This window comes from Nothobranchius furzeri, chromosome 6 (genome assembly GCF_043380555.1).
Source record: "Nothobranchius furzeri strain GRZ-AD chromosome 6, NfurGRZ-RIMD1, whole genome shotgun sequence".
Taxonomy (NCBI): domain Eukaryota; kingdom Metazoa; phylum Chordata; class Actinopteri; order Cyprinodontiformes; family Nothobranchiidae; genus Nothobranchius; species Nothobranchius furzeri.
This window is the reverse complement of record NC_091746.1, coordinates 55,504,190-55,525,800: the sequence shown is the minus strand read 5'-3', so window position 1 is coordinate 55,525,800 and position 21,611 is coordinate 55,504,190. Positions and strand designations below refer to the sequence as shown.

Below are 21,611 nucleotides of genomic sequence, written 5' to 3'. Positions count from 1 at the left end.
TATGACATGAGCTGCAGCGAGGTTGAAGCTGCAAACTTTGAACCAATATGACAAGCAGCCTTCAGTATAAAAAAAATGAATGGTTTGTATGTGTCTAGAATAGCAGCCATGTTGCCTAACTAACAGAAAGCCCAAATACACTGAAAAGTGATCTGAAGTGCACTTTGTACTTAACTAATCTACTTAAACTCGACTCACCAAGAGGTCTTAGGGTGCTTTGAACATATTCGGGCTGGAAATGCTGTGTCGACGAATACATCCAAATGTCATTTTCATGTAAAACTCAGTTGCCTGTGGAGCAACTGAGTACTAAGCGGAAAGAGAGTGAAATGTGCGATGTGTCAAAGGGAAGCATGCTGGTTCAGTGGTGGTGGTAGTGGGGTTCAAATGGAGGGAGAGGGGCTTGTAAATATTTAGCTTTGTATTCCCGTGTGACTGTGGTGTGCAGTACTGTTAGATCAAGAAAGCCACAGGCCTTTGACAAGCTTTGTCTACATTCTGATCAGGACTGGGATGCTACTTTCAGTTTCAGTTAATTTATTGAGGTATTAAGGTTCTCATCAAGCTCCATAAGTGAGGAGTTCTAACTGAAACTAAAAACACCCCAAATCCCTCAGTGAGGTTAAGGATAACATTCTTTAAGTCATGATCAATGTGTTGTTGTGGGGTTGGGAGTGAGGTTCTGGAGTTTCTTAGGTTTAGCGCCTTCTCGTGTGGTGTCCTCAAGCTTTCTTAGTAAACGTGAGATGACAGGGTTGTTTTAGCATGCAAGAGGAACTTTATGCAGCTAGGAAGACAAAGCTGACTCAGCCTTAAAACAATAATGTCACAAAAATGAGCAAAAGCCACAATAAATGATCTAATTCCTTCAGGGTTTTGTTAAATGATTGATTTTCCTGTTTCAGTTGGGCTTTTTTTCTTTGTCAAATCTGTGGCTTGAAGCAAAGATGGCGGTCTCATTCCCATCCAGTCTAAATGGCATCCCTATTCATGCCTTCACAGAAAACTAGGAATGAATGCAGATACAGAGACTATCTGCCAAATAGTTGTCTGCTATAATCTAGTAGATCCTCTAAAAGGGAATAGGGATGGGGCTCCTTGAGATGGTGGAGTATTTGTCTTCATATCATTCATATCTGTAAAATCCCAGAGCCAGCATCAGCACAATCCCAAACTTGCACATTTTGATTTACCTTTGGTTCAGTCTTATAATTAGAGTGAGGTAACTTAAAAATACTTAAGCCAGCACAAAACTCAACAAACTGCATGCTACCTATGCTTGGTTACATTTATTCTTTGTGTGTTATTTTTCCCCAAACAATTGCCTGTTTTGTGTTTTTTTAAATACTATTCATGTTTTCAACGGCTGCATCTCAGGAGGTACTTTCTTCTTAGCTGAGATATCAGGTTTTTTTTTTTCATTTTTTGAGGTGGAGTCTAATAATTTTTGTCCTCTTTTCATATCTTCCGTTGATATGGAGGTGGAAGCATTTCAAGCTGGCAAGGACTGCGGTAGAGATGAAGAGGTATGCCTTTAAAGCAGCATGTGCAGGAAATTGGGGGGCGGGGGCCGAGAGGAAGATGATGGAGGGGTGTGAGGTCTGCCTCGGCCACTCTGGCTGTGTTGTGTTGAAGAAAGGGCCCTGGGGACCCTGAACTGACACCACTGCTCAGGTTGATCAGCCCAGGGAATGGACATGCTCCTCATTTCTGTTCTCGATGGCGTTCGGATCCCGGCAGGAGCACTCGTTCCGTGTGTCACACGCCGTGGGGAATGGAATTACCTGAGTGGGACAAAAAGAGACGTGAATGTTAACTTTACAGCTCAGTTAAAGATTATTTGAATTCAAACTTTCAGGAATTAGAGTTGGTGAGCTTTGGAAACCAAAATTGGCCGGACCTGCTATTAATAATTTTCATTACGGTATTCTTGGGACCATGAGTCTACTGTTAGGTCATTTCTTGAGTACCATTGGAGTATTATCGGATCATCTTTGTTTTCTTAAAATAATCATGACGAAATCTAACAAAAACACGACATTTTTTCTCTAAATAAGATGACAGAGTTTAACTTCACTTCCTTTACACTTAGAGATGATTTACAACAATAATGCGTTCATCTGTGATGGATGTTCCCACTTTCTCAGCCTGAATCAGGAGTCTGCATGTTCCGATTTCTGATGTTGAAGTACCAGTTTTTGTTAGCCTGACAAGCCATCCTATGTATGTAAATGTATTGTCCGGACATGACCCATTGATTTGGGACAACAGTAGCTCAAGAGGTACAGCGGGTTGTTCAGTAAATGGAAGGTTGCAGGTTCGATCCCGACTCTGACCAAAGGATATTGCTGTTGTGTCCTTGAGCAAGACACTTAACCCAGCTTGCCTGCTGGTGGTGGTCAGAGGGACCAGTGGCGCCAGTGTCTGACAGGCCTCGCCTCTGTCAGTGCACTCCAGGGCAGCTGTGGCTACATCGTAGCTCATCTCCACCAGCCATGTGAATGACTGATTGTGTTGTGAAACGCCTTGGGGGGTTGCAGAACACTAAGAAGGTGCTATACAAATACACGTCAATTCCCGTTTACCAAACAAACCTTTTAACTCATTCACTGCCAGCGGTCCTGCTCAGAAAAGGCCTGCACTGCCAGCGTTTCCACTGTTTTTGGAAGAGTCACGGAACATTGTGCTCTATGATGATGTCAGCGCCAAATCTACCAAAAGAGAGGACTCATTTCTTTCATCAGGAAGTGTTTCTAGTGTTATCCATTCTTTCACAGTCCGTTGACGAATTCTGAGCGGCAGAAGCTTTTCCGGTTCGTTCATCTCTTTTTTACGGCAGCGGCCCTAAACAGTCCCCTAATACATGGATTTTCTGCTTCTTGATCATGTGACGTGTGACATACGTGGATGAAGATCAAATTTAGAGATGTGAAGTTTGTTCTCATGGTGGGGGGGCTCTTTCCGACGCCCAACCTGGTAAAAACCTGCAATTGATGACTTTAGTCTTCAATGGCAGCGAGTGGTTGGATTTAAAATGACGACTTTAGTCGTCAACGGCAGTAAATGTGTTAAGGGGCAGAATCTGCAGTTGTCTTTCAAACTGTCACCGTACACAACTGGGCAGTGCTAGGGACCAATCAGAGCAACAAAGTGACATATTAATCTCAGCAATCAGACAACAAAGCAGTCCACCATTCACTATCGAAGAAGAGGACAAAGACAAAGAAGCAAATACATCTTTTCTTAAAATAAATTGCTAAGGCACCTCTATCTGCTAGACTGACAAGCCATGTAGTCTGGCTATGAGCTAGTTGTGGGGTGGAATCTACGGTGGTTTATGAAACTGTCTTCATGCGCAATTATACAGTACTTGGACCAATCAGAGCAACAAACAACAAGAAATACTCATCGCTATGGAAATCAGTCAGTAGCTACGTTTACATGGGCACAAATAATCAGAATGAATACTCTATCAGATCAAAAATCCTTCATGTAAACACATCAATCAGAATATTCTGATCTGATACGACCCCATCAAAATTAAATTCCTTCCCATTGAGAGAGGTGGTTTTGTCCAGTCATTGTCCCGATTGATGTCCATGTACACACCCATTCGGATTGTTGGGGTAAAAGCATGGCCACTGCACGTGTGTGCAACTTCAGCGTGTCGCCTTTCCACTTTTGCAGATGCTCAGGATAAGTCAAAAACATGGCGGGAGGTAAACAGAAGGGGTCTATTGTGGACACTACTTTTTTACTGGAAACACTACGAGATATTGAATGTCTCAATGGCTGAAAGGCTCGAAATGCACTCAAGTGCATCTAAAGATGCAGGAAGCAAGAATTCACCAAATTTTCAACCATATCAAAAATCGCTGGAAAGGTAAATCAACAGACAAAGCTCGAGAATAAGAAAATAAAATGCAAGTGAAAAGATGTGCGGACAAGATAGTGTTTGGTTACAATTCTTTTTCTAGGAAAGACATTTCTGCGCATGATCAAACGATCTGATTGAATGCTTGGTGCATGCATACTCGTGGTATGATCGGATCATTTCGGTTAATGTTCATGTAAACAGAGATTCTGGATTTCTGATCAACCAAGATGTGTATCACTTACAATCAATTTCACGCATGTAAATGTAGCTAATGAGGCAATCCCTCGTACAACATCAAAGAAGCAAATACATCCTATTTTGAAAAAAAGGCTTAAGTACCTTAGTCTGCTCATGTCTCAAACAAAGGCTCAAGTCTAATTTGTCCAAAGTTAATGCAAAATAGTTTGTTTCTGTCGTAGCTCTGGTGCGTAGCCTGCCCAACAAACAGAGCGCTGCAACTGGCAAGACACAAAACAGTTTGGGCCATGCTGACGCTACAATGGAGTGTGGCTAAACCATCTTACAGAGCTAAATCTTTTTCTACTGCTATGGTTGATGTAAATTTCTAGGATTAGGGTTAATAACTTTTGTAGTTGTTACTTTGAAATTATTTCTAATAATCACAAGAAAACAATGCTTTTAAAGTCAAATAAAATTGATGTATGTGTTATTTTCAGATAAAGTTGGGAAGACCAAGCAAGTTCTCTTTCGGTTTCTATACTACAGAGCACATAGCTTTGAGGGAAAAATAAAACACAAGGTTTTCAATGTAAAAAGGTAAAAGAATAATACATGTTTAAGATTCTTAAAGGATTTTTAAAGCTGTGGTTCACTCGTTTAACCAATGCATTTGCAGTGGTCTGAAGTAGAAATGAATGCCTTGTAAGTCGTACAGTCAACTCTATTCAATTCAATTCAAGTTTATTTATATAGCGCTAACTCACGACAAGAGTCGTCTCAAGGCATTTCACATATAGGCACTACCACTGAGTCCGTTTGTTCTGCAACACTGATGTTTTATCTCCCCAAATAACACAAGCCTGGAGGAGCTCTGCTGTGTGGTTGAGTTGTTAATGCTAACGTTAGCTTCTACTAGCTGAGACATCATCTGCTGTTTCCTGGGCGCTAAACCATTAAATGAATGAATGAATGTTAAGGGACAGTGATGTAGATCTGTCAGGCTTTTCAAATCCTGGAGTTTCACAGTCTATTTTCTATCAGAAGCTAATGCAGGAGATGGGTGGAGGAGACTCAGTGACTGATTATATTTATAAATAATAATTAAAAATGTTTTTTTCATTTTTTTTGTTTTTGAACTGCACTTTTTGAAGAAAAATCAACAAACTTTTATCTTAGGTAGTATTTCAGTGGGTACTGGGTTAAACAATCAGGTAATGTTTCATTTCACGTGTGGGAAAATATAACTTAAAAATGGTGTGAAGTTAGATTTAAAATATTTCTCTAAAAAGCACAGCAGAAAGAAAGAAAGCTTTTTGAAAAGTAAATGGGTTAAATTGAAGAAAAAAAAAACCCTTCAAATTTGCAGCCAACTGTTCTTTACACAACACATTCTCACTCCCAGCGTGTCAAAAACAAACGCTTGGTCAGCCACCCTCCGCATCAGACCCCTGACGCCAAAAGTGCCCTTTTTCGTCACTTATGTGCGAAAAGTGGTTTTTCCTTTTTCTGACTGCAGATCCCAATGCGGCGTAAAACTGATGCGATGGGATGTCCGCAGCCAGGGCACCAAAGCAGCTCATTGTACCTCACCCAAACCTTATCCTTTTGTTATTTAACCTTCCCCTCACCCCTATCCTAACCTTAACCACCTTGCTAGCTAACATGTTAGTGATGTGTCGGTCGCTCTAAAAGCCGGCTCTATGAAGTGAACGGAGGGAGCCGCCTCGTCATTGGTCGGGTTTGGACAGAGGCAAAGCGAGGGGGAGGTTTCAACTACCACGGTGGAGGTTAAAAGTAGAGGGTATTTGTAACCTCCCCTTCGCCAGATGGTATGTTCTAACGTTCCCCTTGGGCGGCAAATACGAAAATTCACAGTCAGAATGCATGGGAAACAAATGCTTGATCACAGTGAGAGTAACGTTTTAGGTAGCAAAAGGGTTAAGGTTAGGATGAGGGAGAGGGGAAGGTTATAAATAGCATAACGTTAAGGTTTAGGTGCAGTTAAATGAGCTGGTTCGGTGCCGCATCAGCGGACATCCCATCGTGCCAGTTTTACGCTGCATTGGGATCTGCAGTCAGAAAAGGGAAAAACCACTTTTCGCACATAAGTGACAAAAAAGGGCACTTTTGGCATCAGGGGTCTGATGCGGAGGGTGGCTGACCAAGCGTTTGTTTTTGATGCGCTGGGAGTGAGAATGTGTTGCTTTACATTGTGTTAGGGTTGTCTCTTCTTACTGATAAATGTTCCAACACTGCATCAGTTCAGAATGGAATGAAGCTAAATAAATAAATAAATAAATAAAAGATGCCAAAGGTGTGCACCTACTGCAAGCAGAAGTTATTTTACCCTGTGAATAAGTGATCCTGTCATGCAGTGTAGAAAGAATTTTTCTCTTCTAATTCTCTTCTAATTTTTCTAATCTCATAACAGTTTATGTTTTCATGTATTCCCATTTTCTCTGATAGTTTGGTGTTAGCATGAAATACTGCCCGTGAAAGCAGAACAGGATGATCAGTGGTCGTTGGCCCTGGCTTTGACGTAACTGGATAATGTTGGCAATGCGTCACCAGCACCAGCTGCTGCAGCCTTGTCTGCTTGTTCACCTCTCGAGGGGTTGGCTTCAGCTGTTTGGGTACACAAAATGTGTCCCCCTTCTCCAGGCCAAACAGGAAACACGTGTTGTCCAAGTCATGCCACGCAGACAGCAGACCAAGGACAAAGATTGTACTTGTTTCTTTGGTGCCTGATACCATAAAGAGCTGGGAGCCTGAAGTCAGTGTTGCTTTATTCAATTAGGCTAAAGAAGGCTTTGTCGAACAATAGATCCTAGGACATACTGCAAATGTAACAATAACACAAGCCAGTGCAGTCTTGCAATTTTGAATTGACAGCATACCTAATGCCAAAGGCAGCTGTTAGTTCAATGGTATTCATAAAAGCTGTATGCTGTGGGAGAGTCCAGGGTGATATTATCTGAATGTGATGAAGACCTTATATAATTACTTAAACTACTTTTATAATGCCTTCTGAAATGCTGCATAAGCTATTATCTAAAAAGATTGAATGGCTTATTACAGAGCACATTAGGAAAAGTTGAAGTCAAATCTGTCATTCTCTAAAATAGAAGAGTTTGTACCGCTTTGAACTATAATAAGCACCATCAGCTTTAAACAGTTGAGTTATTTTTGATGAACTTTCCAGCTTTTGCTGAAATCTCTCAAATCTGCACAAACGTGTCGGGGTGGATATTGGTGGGTTTTTTGGAGGGGTCCCGGTTTTCGAGTGGGAGCAGAGCTTTATGGGCTGTGGGGCCATGAGCTTGGTGTGCCTAAGATGTTGGCTGCTCTGGGTGGGTCCGGGATGGGGGCCTGCACTTGCCCATGGCAGTGTGGCCCTGCCCTTGGACAGCCTGCGTCAAAGGCAAAAATGATGTGCTGGGTTGAGGGCTCCTGGCTTGGCATCCTTTAGTGGGTTCTTTCTGGCTTGCTCACAGTTTGCTGTTCATCCTCTACGTAGAGTTCACAATTTCAACCTGAGCCTTAAAGAGACAATGTGTAGTTTTTACCATTAACTCTGGAAATATCCATCAAAATATTGTTGAAAATGAATGAAATGATGCCCAGTTGTTGAAAAGTATTGTTGACTTTGTAACATATAACCATAAAAATCAGGTCTAAAATACATGGGAGCAGGTCTAAGGGTGTTTCTCAATGTCAAGGCGCCTGGCCTTGCGAGGCAATGTCTTGCGAGGCCAGGTGCCTTACTTACGAGGACACTGTCCTTCCTTGGTCAAAGAAAATGGTTACATGGAACAGACTTGCAACATGTGACCGCGGCTTCCACGGCGGTCACGTAATGTCATGTGACACGGGAGTTAACGTTATATTTTATACATATTAGTATATATATATATATATATATATATATATATATATATATATATATATATATATATAAAACGAGCATTTTACTCTTGAAATTACGTATATATTTGCTAAATTAAATATATAAGTGATTTACTACCCACTAGCAACTGAGGCGACAACTAACCAACCACAGATAACTTCTTTAGATCTAAAAAAAACATTTTAAATTAGTTGACTTACTTTTAAACTTGAAATTTGCCCGTGAAGTAGCTGCTGACTTTTGATCTGCCATCGTTTTGGAAATACCGCAGTTCTGGGTAATTTTTGACCAAGGCTAGGCTACAAGACACCTCCCGTGTATCCTTACTCTGATAGCTAAACGGCTATCAAACGGAGAGTACACGCCTCGGTAGAACATGAACATTGGAACATGTCTTGGCAGCTCCTGATGACGTATCTCCTAGGCAACCGGGGTGGGGCCAAGACATCAAGGCAAGGTTCCTTGGCATTGAGAAACAGCCTAAGTCTCTGGGCGACGCCATATTTGATGCCATGTTGCCCATAAGGACAAAATGCATTTACTGATTTGTAACATACGATTACAAAACTTTCGTCATTCATAAATGTTGTTGTTTTATACTTTTACCTCCACTTGATGCCAGTGATGAAAGGAGTCTCATGTGCTTGTTATTTTGCTAAAGTTTGCACTTCCCAGGGTTTTTTGACTCTAATGGGCATTTGTTGGAAAATCTTCCAACACAAAAATACTGCTTGCTTGCAAAGATTTAGGTATCTATACTGCCCCCTTTTGGGGGATAGATTATCTTGGTAAAGACTAAGTTTTCACTAACACACATGTAGACAGATTTCAGAAAAATATTTCAGAGTCATGGGTATTTTCAGATGTTTGATTTTAGCTCATGAAAAATAGGAGCAAAAAAGTGTTGCTTTTATATTTTTGTTCAGTGTATTTGTTTGTAAAGTGTTTTTAAAGTGCTATACAAACAAACTTTGATATGATATGGTTTAGTGTGGCTAGCTGCACAATAGAGCAAAGGAGGATGCACCTGAATTATTATTCCTCCAGTGTTTAAAAGAAGCGCTAAAAACAAAACTCTGGTTCAGTCGGGCTTGGACCAAATATTGTATGTGATAATGTAAGGTGAGCCGGTTTCAGGCTTCATTCCATCGGGTCATTTTGTACATGCAAAACATAAATATGGAGACTCTATTAATGTCACACATTTCATTTTTGCTTTCTTTAAGCACCCCCTGGTGTCTGTTATTAGTTCACTGTGGTTAACCGAAAATGAAACATATCTGCTCGCTGTATGTTCGTCTTTTTAACATCATCCACCCATCCATCCATTTTCGGTCACTTATTCAGGGTCAGGTCGCAGAGGCAGCAGCCTAAGCAGGGAGGCCCAGACTTCCCTTTCCCCAGCAACTTGGGCCAGCTCCTCCAGGGGAATCCTAAGGCGTTCCCTGGCCAGCCGTGAGACATAGTCTCAACAGCGTGTCCTGGGTCTTCCTTTAGGCCTTCTCCCAGTTGGATGTGCCTGGAAAGCCTCACCAGGGAGGCGTCCTGGAGACATTCTAATTAGATGCCTGAGCCACCTCAACTGGCTCCTCTTGATGTGGAGGAGCAGTGGGTCTACTCCGAGCCCCTTCCAGATTGCTGCACTTCTCACCTTATTTTTTAAACCTTAAGCCTAATGTATACTTCTCCGTCAGCTCCACAAGGGAGAGATGCTCTTAGACTTCTCCGTCAGCTGGAGATTGTTGCAAAGCAATTCCCTGCCAGGACAACAGAGGGCGCAGTGCTGTTCTGGGATACCCTGTCACCCTTACAGTCACGCATATGGTGCAAGATTGTGCATTTACTATTGTGTTTACATTGTTCTTCACGCAATCAGCACCTCTAAACTCACGTTTCTCGTAATTTCCGTCCACGAATAAAACGCTTGCTGAATATCTTTGTATTCCTTCAGTCATGGGCAAATAAACATTCATATTTTCAGACCTTTTCCCCGATGTGTTCTTCAACTTGTTCCATGTCTGCAGCTCAATATCTGTTTACTTTTTGAAAGAGCAAATGCGTAGCTGTTGTCGAATTTACAGGAAGCAACGTCCTGACCAATCACAAGCTTGCGGTCTCCATGTCTTTCGACGGATATTTAAAACTTTGGGCATGTCTCCGTCACCCTCTGTGTGTTGTTGCGTGTATCCGCACAGACACATACGGAGAGGTATAGATTAGGCTTAAATATAACTGCTGACATGCGTCCCCAGCCTTTATTAGTTTCTACAGGAGTGATTCTTCACTAAATCAAACAAATCAGCTATGTTAATGATCTAAAACATGCAGGAAACATGCTGGAAGCAGACTCCAGCTCCATTGCGTCAGCTCCATTCAACTCTACAGCTCCCTCCAGCAGCAGGGAGTGGATCGACAACTCCAAAGTTGCAAGTACGATATTCTGGCCACAGAGGGTGGTGGGGGTCTGAGTAAAGGGTTATATGAAAACATCGCAAGCACCCATTTAACCATGATATTTATTAGTTTTGTTGTTCTGCTTGTGTTGTTCCCATCTTGTCCACCAACCCCCTTTTCCCTCTTCTAATTCTGTTTTGTTTGTTTGTAATTCTCCCTGATTGTCCACTCTGTTGGCTAAGCAAAAGTGTCCTATAAGCTACAATTACAAAAAAGTCAACAGTCCAATGAGACAGGTATCTCACACTTTTTCTGTTGTAGGGTAAAAATGTTCTGGCATAGTATAGCACCCAGACCAACCATTTTGTTTGCTTCCACTTGAGAATGGGACAAGTTAAACAATAAATGAATACCTTTTTGGTGGGGAAGGTGTTCTCAAAGCAAGATCCAGGTGGGCAGCACCCAGCCCCCTCTGAGAAAATTAGGTCTACTTGTGATGATTTTACAAGACCACTACTTCCTCTTTGGCATTTTGAAGCCAAGAACTTCATTGGGGGAAGTGGGAGGGGTGGGGGTGCTCCCTGCTCTCACCCAACTTTTTCTGAGATCCATTACCTTTTTTTTTAAATAGAATTTCATTGTTTAAATTTTCCCTTTTCTTGCAGCACACTTTCCCACCACATCATCTAAATCACATTTGCGTTCAACCTCGACTCCAAGGCCATTTGAGCATTTCTTTCTTCATGGAGAATGATGATGGGTGGCAGATTTGACATGGTTTCCCTTGACCTTGACCTCTGAGGTGACTGGGCCAGGTGCCACATCTGGCCCTGACTTAGGGTTCTCTCATGGTGCCTGGGAAATAGGAAGACCTAGCCTTGTAAGCCAAGGGGCCCTCCTGCCACCCCAAGTCCCAGTGTTAGAGGAGGAATGGACGAGGACACCCAGAAGGCAGATGAAGCAAGTTTTGTGAAAAAACAAAATACAGACATGTACATGGTTTTGCAATATTAAGTAACTTATTTATTTATATATATATATTTATATATATATATATATATATATATATATATATATGTGTCTGTGTGTGTGTGTGTGTGTGTGTGTGTGTGTGTGTGTGTGTGTGTATTCTAGCAGGTTAAAGCTGCAATGGCAAATTTGGAAAACAAATAAGCTTAAAACGTTTTTTTTCACAACTCTTAAAGGTGCATTATATAGAAATGAAGTAAAAATGACACCCCGTGGTAAAATTTGGTTACTGCGACCACTTTAAACAACTTTGGAGCTTTTTGACGGTTGTCATCAAATTACAATTGTCGGCCCTGCAGTGTTAGCTCACAGAAGACACAGCAACCCCACACTCACTGATGCTAAATAGTAATGTCCCTCCTTCTTTTGTTTTGAAAGGAGATAAATTGACAACCCCCACAACCGGCTAGATTTCAAATGTGTTTCAGTACAACCTTTCTTCCAAAATGACTGAAACATTAGACTCTTTTGGGATTTTCTCAATGTAAATATCTCACTATATTCTCACATACTGTACCTGTAACGTTCTAACATGGTATAAGCTGTAAAAGCAATGTGGAAATAAAAAACAAAATACATTTTTAAAAAATTATGAAGTGGTTCTCTCATTTGTCTAAAAATCTCCGCCAAAAACATGTTTCACAGTGAAAGCAACTACTAGACCACCCAGTTGTCCGTCTCACCAACCCTGGGTGCTCCATTCATTATGTACTTGCGTATTTAGCAACAGAATACCACTGGTGTGAGAGGTTTTCGGCTTAATAATAACAAAAAAGGAGAACCTGCCCGTCGCTACCCCTTCAACTTTAGGACAAACTACCAGAGTCTCAAAAAGAAAAACACCATCTGAAGTCACGGACAACAAAAGACGTTTGGACATAGAACAGCAATTGGTGTTTAACACTCTCTTGTTTCATCCAGCATAGCAGGTTTGCAGCAGAAGCATCTCAGGGAATATACCTGAGTGTTCAGAGACCGTGTTTGCGTAAAAAATCTAGTTTGTTTGCTAATCGTTATAACAGCTTCAAAATTACATCCAAAAAAACTTTTCAATGCTGCAAATCCACAACTTGAGTGACCATTAACAAAAATATAAGTAACATGTTTCAAATCATCAGCAATAAAGTAAAAGAAAGAAACGGAGCAAAAGAGGACAAAATAAGTTGAAAAGTCAACACTGTTAGCATCAAATAGCAGCCCTCAGATTCTAACTACTTTTGATCAGTTGCTGACATTTCTCAGGCCCGTTGTTCTATTATATTGTTCTTCCGTTTTGGTACAAAGAACTTTTATTTTGCTTAGTGTCCATATCTTTTGCCAAAACATTAACCGTGGGTAGAACAGCTTGTTCTTTGCAAAGAGCCAACAATAACTGAAAATAAAAGACAAACTTTGCAAATCTGCTGTGTTTTGAACAATGTGATCTGAGCTGGTCATGGAGTAGAGAAGCGCCTTCAGTTTGCATCTACCACCAAGAGATGAAGAAAAGCTGAGGCTTTGGGAAAACGATCCAAACATTAACAGTCTATCAAAGCAAATCTGTATGTGCTCACTTTGTTGGAAAACTAACACGTTTTGAAAAAAAAAGTGTTTTGTGTGTTTTAAAACAACAAGTCGTGGAAGGGTTGGGAGCAGAAAACAGTCAAATAGCTAGCATGCTAACACCTGTTAGCGTTGGTCCACGATTTTCAGCTGTTGATTAACATTTATCCAATGTTGCGTGAGATGATAGTCGCACATTGGATTAAAAAGAACATCCAATTGTAATCTTTGTGGCAAACAACTACAGATCTAATACCTAACAACCTCATATTTCTTTTGTCACGGTCCTTGCTGGGCTCTGTGGATATGTACCATGTAATGGGAATTTTATTGAAAAAAAGTCTTATTTTCGTAATGCTCCAATCTGATGTGTACAGATGCATTATGTACAATTTACTGGTTACTTAGCCTGGAAATCTAGATCGTTATGGCTGAAGCTAAATTATTTTGCTCAACATGATAGTATAGCCACGCTCTATTGGAACCTCCAAAGCCCCAGACTATCTGGTGTCAGTCCAGTCACAGTGCTCTATCTGTTTGGTGGGCTAATCACAACAGAAAAAAGATACTTAAGTCCTTTACTGAGACAGCAGTAGCTCAGGAAGTTGTCCAGCAATCAGAAGGTTGCAGGTTTGATCCTGGCTTCGACCAGAGAATGCTGCTGTTATTTCCTTGGGCAAGACACTTTACCTGCCTTCAGTGTTGCCAACTGTTTTGGACTGAAAGTAGCTGAAGTTCCCCCCAAAAGTCACTAGATGTCGCCACATGATGTCACGTGCTAATTTGCATATGACACAATGATGTCATCTGGATTGTGTGATGACGTCACCACGTTTGCGTCATGACGTCACCGGTCTTGTAGAGTAAATCAAATAAAATCCACGTGATTTTATTTTAAAAAAATATTTAATTTATTTTTAAATATTTTATTAAAATAAAAACCCCATAGAATACAAAACAGCAGCCTTTAAAACAGCAAGGAAAGATGGCACAAAAAAATGAAAGGAATATTTCTATTTTGTCTGGAGAGAATGGAACTCGTAAACACAAAAATATTAAATTGATAGGAATGTATGTCTGATTGAATCAAAATGAATTTTCTCTTGTAGTTTTCAAGTGCCTTGAGATATATTCTTCTGTTGTGATTCAGTGCTATATATTGACCTAAAAGATAATATATATATATATATATATATATATATGCGTGTGTGTGTATACATAGTTTTTGTTTGGTTTTGTTGTTTTTGGTACTTTTGCATAAAAAGAAGCAGGCCGTATTTAGCATTCACAAACGTTACATGCAAACTGCCAATGACCTGAGGTGTTTGTCTTACAGTATTATTCTGTTTTTTATAAAAGTTTTAAATGTGCTACGTTATTGAACTCATCATAGAGTTCCAATGTTCCTTGAATGCACCACAAGTGGAGCGAAAAGCCATGTGTGAGTGCGACACTGCCTGCCAGTGCCAGCCGAGCTCAGCTGCCGAAATGCGGCATGATGGCGGAAGGAGCGGTCGCCCTTTATGTAGCTCCGGTGGCTATCTCAAATAATGGACTTGTGAAAACCCACAAAAGGTTTGATTGGTCAATGGGGGTAGCGTGATCATGCTGCATATACATGCGCAGATCATTTTCTTTCTGATCCTCTGGAAGGAAGGACGGTCCAGTCGCTTCAGATGCATCGCTAATCTGCAGGTAAAGTCTGCTACAAAGCTGTAGTCAAAGTAGCTAAGGGGGGTCAGAAATGTCACCAGATTTGTCGCTAGGCGCTTTCTTGAAAAAAAAAAAGTCATTAAGGGGGTCTGAAAAGTCCTTAGAAATGGTGACAAAGTCGCTAAGTTGGCAACACTGCCTGCCTTGTCTGCTGGTGGTGACCGGAGGGACCAGTGACTCCAGTGTTCGGCAGGCCTCGCCTCTGTCAGTGCACAAAAGAGAAGCTGTGGCTACATTGTAGTTCATCACCATGAGAGTGTAAATGAGTAGATGACTGATTATGTTGTGAAGTGCCTTGGGGTTTTGTAGAAACCTGAGAAGACACTATAAAAATACTGGCCAATGACCATTTTTATTTAGAAAAAGGATGTTTTTGCATCTTCTTGTATGGTCGGCTGCCCCACTGACTGACTCCGTAGCAGTGAGTAAGTCAGGTTCTTTGTTGCCAAATAACAAGCAGAGATAGTTTGAAAGACAACTGTAGATCCCGCCCTACAAATGAGGTCCATCAATGGGTCGTGGCCAGACTATATATTCACATATGGCTTGCCAGGCTACTGGTTACTGGCAGTAAACATTCATTTTGTTTAAGCTAGTAAAAACCCCAGGAAGAAATAGATGGCTTATATACATGTTAAAAGATGTTTAAAAAAACTGTGTGATGCAAACAGATGCTGGCCAAAGGTCAGTAATTAATAAGTTGGGTGAGAAAATTTTCCAGATTTTGTTACCTAGTTATGTGAGCATTTTTTTATAAAACATAATAAACAGGAGAATAAATTGCTCAGGAATGCTATTAGAAAGTTTATAATAATGATCGTTAACCCATCTAAGAAAACTAACAGTAGGTTTTTTAGCTGTTTCTAATAGAAACATCTACATGTATAGTTGTGAAACAACTGCAGAAAGAAATCTGGTAAATCTGTCTGCATCTATGAAAAAGACCAAAAGGAGTTTCTCTACGTGAATTACTAACGCAGAGATTTGTGGTGAGCAGTGGATAACACGGACCATCAGCTATGGAGACAAACATCAATCATGACACACGCAAGTCACGTAGTGGGCAAGCTGTTGCCAAACTCTAAGTAGCAAACAGGGGTAAAGGCCTGGGAGCAATCTCAGCTTACCCAAGACTTTTAGACAGAAAAACACACAGGCACATTCATAAAAAATGTCTCAGAGAGGCCAAGTCGATCCAAAAAAAAAGAAAAAAAATTCTTTCCAAACTATATTGGGGGCTACAAAAAGGGTCTCGCATAGGAAACCCCACAGAGAGGCATGCTCCAGAGCCCCTCCCTTCTGAAAATCCAGCTAACAGCTTGCAACCATTAAGGGGAGATCCTGTGGTGACCTTACGTGCAGCGGTTCCTTGCACCTTCAAAGGCCCTGGGGTGGAACAATACAAAGCAAGTCATCCAAAACTCCTTAATACACAAATCATTACCAAAACAAAGGCTAAAATAGGGCTCCTCTCGTTTGCTGGGAAGAAATGTAAAGATAAATGTCAGGAGTTATGTTATATAAAACTGGAGTTTAAAAAAAAGCGAAGAGTTTGTTTTTTGTCCTAGCAGGACCCTGACATACTTCTGTAGTATTTCCCCAGCACTGCAACACATTATAACACTCTAAGCCAAGTTTAAATGAGAGAAAAAAACTAATGCCCAAAAATGTTTGAAACAAACAAAAAAAAAGTACCATTCAAGTATGTGTAATTACAATGTCACAGTATAAAGACAGCAATTGTTGACATTTCACTAATCTGCTAAAAGTCCAGTTTATAAAATAAATTAATTAAAATCTAACACCAAAATGTTCGCCAAATGGTAGAAAGTAATACAAATACAAAAACTAATAAAAACCACCCAAATATAACCCTTTCTTAGTCTTATCACAATTTGTAAATTTAGACTTTTTGGCAAACATTTGTCCAAAACATTCATTTAATTTGTAAGTTCAAAACTGTTCTCATAAACACAAATAAAACACTAAAAGTACAAAATATTTTAATAAATGTCCCATGCCTTTATGTGACACTGCAATGCTACCAACAAAATCCAGTAAAAACAAAAACATATGGAGCTTTTTTTTAGAAAACTTCAAAGCTGACAACAGTAAACACAAGAAGAGGACACATTTCTGGGTTAGTAATAGAGGTCGACCAATATTTGTTTTTCTATTCCCGACATGTAGGAGACATGGTTAGCCAATGTGTACTACTGCCTATTTCATGGCTGATATCTAGACGTTTTTCACCTAATTTTCATGCCAAATTGTCGGTTAAATTCAGAGTTCAAAATCTGGTTCAGCTGATATTATTACTAACTGTTGAATCTCAACTTTGTGCTAAAGTCAGACACCTAAAAAAAGAGTATTTACTATGTAGATGTTATTAATGAACATAAAAATACATCTGAATTACATTCTGCAACCGCGCTGGGCTCCCTGAGGAGGTGCCTTACTTTAAATCTGCTTTACTAAGGACAAGCATCGGCCAGTGTTGGTAAATATTGGTCTGATATATCGGTCTACCCCTAGTTAGTAGGTTAAAGACAGGGCTTTAATAGCTGCTTTCTGCTAGTGGAGGTCAGAAAAATTTCTTGGAGGAGTGAAGATGACAAGAAAAATGCAATGACTCGGTGTTTTCAGCTGTTGTGTCTCCGATCAAAATCAGCCCTTTAAAGACTTTGCTAGAACATCAGCAGATTGCGACCATTCCGTCAGTGAGTGACATCACTGATCAGTGCCAAAAGACATTCATGGACATTAATAATAGGGATGCACCGATGCCGATACTGGTATCGGGCATCGGTATCTGTGCTGATACGATACCGATAACCATATTGGTATTGGTAAAAGTTAACCGATACCAGGAACCGATACCAATGCAGTTGCTTGAAAATGGCTACACTGTAACTTGTCATTTCTGTTCACCTAATATTTTAGTTTTGTGATGCTTTCTATTAATATATTTTACTTTTTATCTTGCTGTAATCACAGTCTTTTCCTGTTGAAAGTAGAGAAAAAACTAAAATCTGTATTCCTTTCTTTTTTTTTTTAACCGTGTCGTGTCTGGCTGTGAAGCAAACAGAATTGATATCTGAATGCTGGTAACAAGCCTTACAGATTTACTCTCAGGTGGAGCATCAAAGCGTCTACTTTTAATGTCACGCCTGATACTTAAAACTTTATTGTTATTGTTTTTGAATGCTTTGTAATTTCGACCAGACACGGAGACAGAGGTGAAAGAGAAAGGAAAAGACAAAAGGTGGGAAGAGAGGGAGGAAGGGGGTGGGGGTCCACAAAAATAAACAATAATGAACAAGAGTCTGCTTCTAGACCTGCAGAAAGAGAAAGAGCAGAAAAAAATACATCAGGAGCAAGCTATCACTGCGTCAGCCTAATGATGAAATATAAAATCAACATTGTTTAACTGAACAATCACACGATAGTAAATCATAGTGCATTTAGTGGCAACGACAGCCTTAAGGCAAGTGTTAAATGTGCCCAAGCCCATACATTTGAGAGCACCATGTGAGCACCTGTGTGTGTACACGCGCTTGTTTATGTAAGGTTTCTCTATAGGAGCGTCCAATAGAGAGTGTGAAGGACCACAAATCTGCCCCTCAATGATGTGTAGGAGACGGGGGGAGCTCCAAGTCCCAGAGATCCAGGTGCTGCCCCAGAACACAGGAACCCCAAGGAGACTGCAACCAGAAAGGCCCCCGCCCCCCTCGAGAGGCACAGAGAATCGCCCCGGGGGGCCACAACCAGCAGCCGGCAGAGTCCCGGGAGATATCAGCGGCAAGCCCACAGGCCCGCCCGTAGCCTCCCACCCCCTAGCCGGCCGAGCCCGGGATCCAGCGACCCGGGACCCAGGGGCGACACCACCCCCGCCGGGGACCCAGCAGAGCCCAGCGAACGGGACACCACCAGGCAGCCACCGGGATAGATCAAGCAGACGCCAAAAATCTTAAACCTGACCCGTGAGCCACAAACACTCAGGCAGACTAAGGCATCACACCCCACACCAGGTGTGGCAGGGGGAGGGGAGACGAAGATCTATATCGTCAAAAGAAGTCCCAGGAGAGGGGAGGAGTCAAAGGCCCCACATGACATATACAGTCATACACAAACACAGTCACACACTCCCTCTCTCATGCTCACACATGCACATACAACCAAAGACTTACAAAAATGCACGCCGGACAACCACTCATGCTCCCCATACACACCCTATTCACTCTGGTCCCGGTACTGCTGCACATTGGGTACAACCATCACCGGTTACCAGAGTTTGACCCTTTCTGCTGGGGTGCTGATGAGCAGGCTCCCCCGCCCAAAGCTGAGCACAGCAACCCACCACCCCAGACCCCAGCCAGACAGCCAGATCTCCCTCCTAGCCTCCAGCCCCAGGAAGCCAAGCAACACCAGAGGTGTGCTAAGACCCCTAGGCTCCCTCCGCCTGCTCCATTATAGTGTTGTGCGTTGATGAGGTGTATTCCATGGCTGTGGTGAGCGGGCAGTGCGGGCATTGTCTGGCCTATGCCAGCTGATGCCACCGCACCACCCCACTTGCACCCACAGCCCTCGGTGTCTAAGTGCAGTTTAAAATTGGAAGTGGGCACCGGCACTCGGGAGGAGGCTGAGAAATCCCCCTGCCAAGTGCCGTTGAATGTGCTCACTCCCAAGGCCCTAAGTCTGTGTTTGCGTGGAATGTCGTCGGTGGAAGTGTCTAAGGTGCAAATAAAATTGGGGGGCAGGTTGCCACAGCAATGCGGAAATGGGGTCCTTACCCGCACTCCCTGACTTGTCCACCCCCCAAGGTCCTATGTGCATGTTTGTGTGAATATGTGAGGGAGCAGGAGGAGAAATATGTGGGGATGGGGAGGAATGGCTGGTTGGGCTTAGCCCTCCAGGAAGCCAGCTCCCCCACTGGCCTCAATAGGCACCTCTGTTGTCAAATTGCCACCCAGGGCATGGAGATCCAAGCCCATCCTGCCAGGTCCCAAAGCAGCAGCATTACAGAGCCTCACCAAGTCAGAGGGCACCAACCCAGACCCACCCCAGCAGAATATCTATGCCCTTCCCTGCATTTGCACAACTTCCAGAATATATAAGACATAGGACATCCAGGTAAGGTTGGGTCCTCCCCCTCCTGGACCTCCCCCTCCCCTGTGATGGAACAGCAGAGGAGCCAAGGTCTACCCGAGGCCCCTGAACCCGGACCAGGCACTGCTGCATGTTCCTGCCTTCTTCCCGGCAGCATACATGTCAGGACCTGACCCCCAAGGCCCCGTCCAGATCCCCACACGGGGCCGACTGCCCCCACACCCCGAGCCCCACGGCCCCCACCCAGACCCGCCCAGGGGCAATGCAGCTGTCAGGCAGTGACCCATGGCCACCGAATACGAGCATGAAACGAATAAACCTCGTAAATATCTGTAATCGTGCTGAAGGAAAATCCTCATTGGGTAACTGACTGTCTTCACGCTCTGTGATTGGCCAGTCACATAGAGTGCCCGCCCCTCCCTACAAACAAAACTCTCTAGCCGGTGTCGGTACAAGATCTGCTCGGGTGGGAGATCGGCTCGGGGTCCTTCGACTGCCGATGACGTCAAAGTACGGCAAACCCACTCGGACAAAATACACTACACATCTATACTGTTGGAAAGAATTTAGAAGTTTCGTTATTAAAATAATGTTCCTTAAGATGTTAATGGTATTTGTAAAATAAAACACTATATTGGATTTATAATGTTGAACTCCTCTTTGAGCACATCCCTTGAAGGATCATAGGTATTAGCAACACCTGTGAAATTGTATTTGCAGGAAAGAAGTGTGTCACGTTTATTTAAATATTTTGTGTTTAGTTTTTGATGTCTTGTCCATGGGTAGTTCAGTTACGCTCATAAGTGCTATAGCCAAAACTCTGGAGTTAAAAGTTTTCTGGCTTTACTAAAATACCTGTCTGTACTTATTTGATTGATGGTAGTTTTACTTTCTATTAGACTCCAAATGTAATCATTTGGCACGTTTCTAATTTATAATTTGTAATAATGTAATCAGTGATATTAGCATTAGCATTCTTATGGGTTTTTCCATGTATATTAGCATTGCGCTAACCACTCGCTGCCAAATTGCAGCCTTTGCGATTAGAAAATCTCCTTTTGTCACATCGCAATTTAATTGCACATGCAGTTAATCGTTCAGCCCTAATATACATGCAGCTCTATGCTAAAAGTGTATTTTCAAAGAGGTAATGATGGATTTCTTTGTAAAAGTTGTCCAACAGAAAGATTTGCCTGGACCACATTTGCCTGGACCAACGTAACGTGACAACAATAACGTAACGTGATTACGTAATTCCGTAAGGTTCATGCTCAGCCAATCAACTACTTTGACATCATCGGCAGTCGACGGACCCCGAGCCGATTTTGCACCCGAGCAGATCTTGTACCGACACCGTCCGGGAGCGCAGTCCGTCCGGCTCATCCACGCACACACACAGACAGTAACGGATCTCGCTGTGATTGCTTCACTGTTGTTCACGTTTCTTCAGTTTACCAAAGGTTTTTTTCTTCAGCTTGCCTCTTTTTCGGTTGAATATTTAAAGTTACTTTCTTCGTAACATTTGACAAGACAGAGCTGACGTGCTGCATCAGTCACTCGTTACCTCCGCTCCGGTTTTTTTTTTTTTTTAACTCCATCTCTCTCCCTCTCACCCTCTCTATCTCTCTCAGACACACACACCTTAATCAACATTGTTTTGTTTAACTTTGTGTGGGAAAATGCCAAGAACGTTAAGAAAAAAAATCAGTTTAATCAAATTAAAATAAAAAAATATACATAAAGTTGTGTCTGGTTCTAGCATTTCATATTTCCTAGTTCCTACTGCATGAGTTCAGATGTATTAATCCATGCTTAAATATTAATGTTCTGATTTTATTGAAACACTTGTTCTGTAATAGT

At 41.9% G+C, this 21,611-nt stretch overlaps 1 protein-coding gene across 2 annotated transcripts in view; it reads right to left on the bottom strand.

Moving 5' to 3' along the window:
* Positions 1-1,504: 1,504 nt before the first annotated feature.
* pappaa (pregnancy-associated plasma protein A, pappalysin 1a) overlaps positions 1,505-21,611 on the bottom strand; it is a 159,349-nt gene continuing 139,242 nt past the window's right edge. For both annotated transcript variants that reach the window (XM_015942754.3, XM_015942759.3), the window contains exon 22: positions 1,505-1,784. In XM_015942754.3, coding sequence (XP_015798240.3) covers positions 1,680-1,784 — 105 coding nt within the window. In that variant the 3' untranslated portion in view covers positions 1,505-1,679. The remainder of the gene's footprint in view (positions 1,785-21,611) is intronic.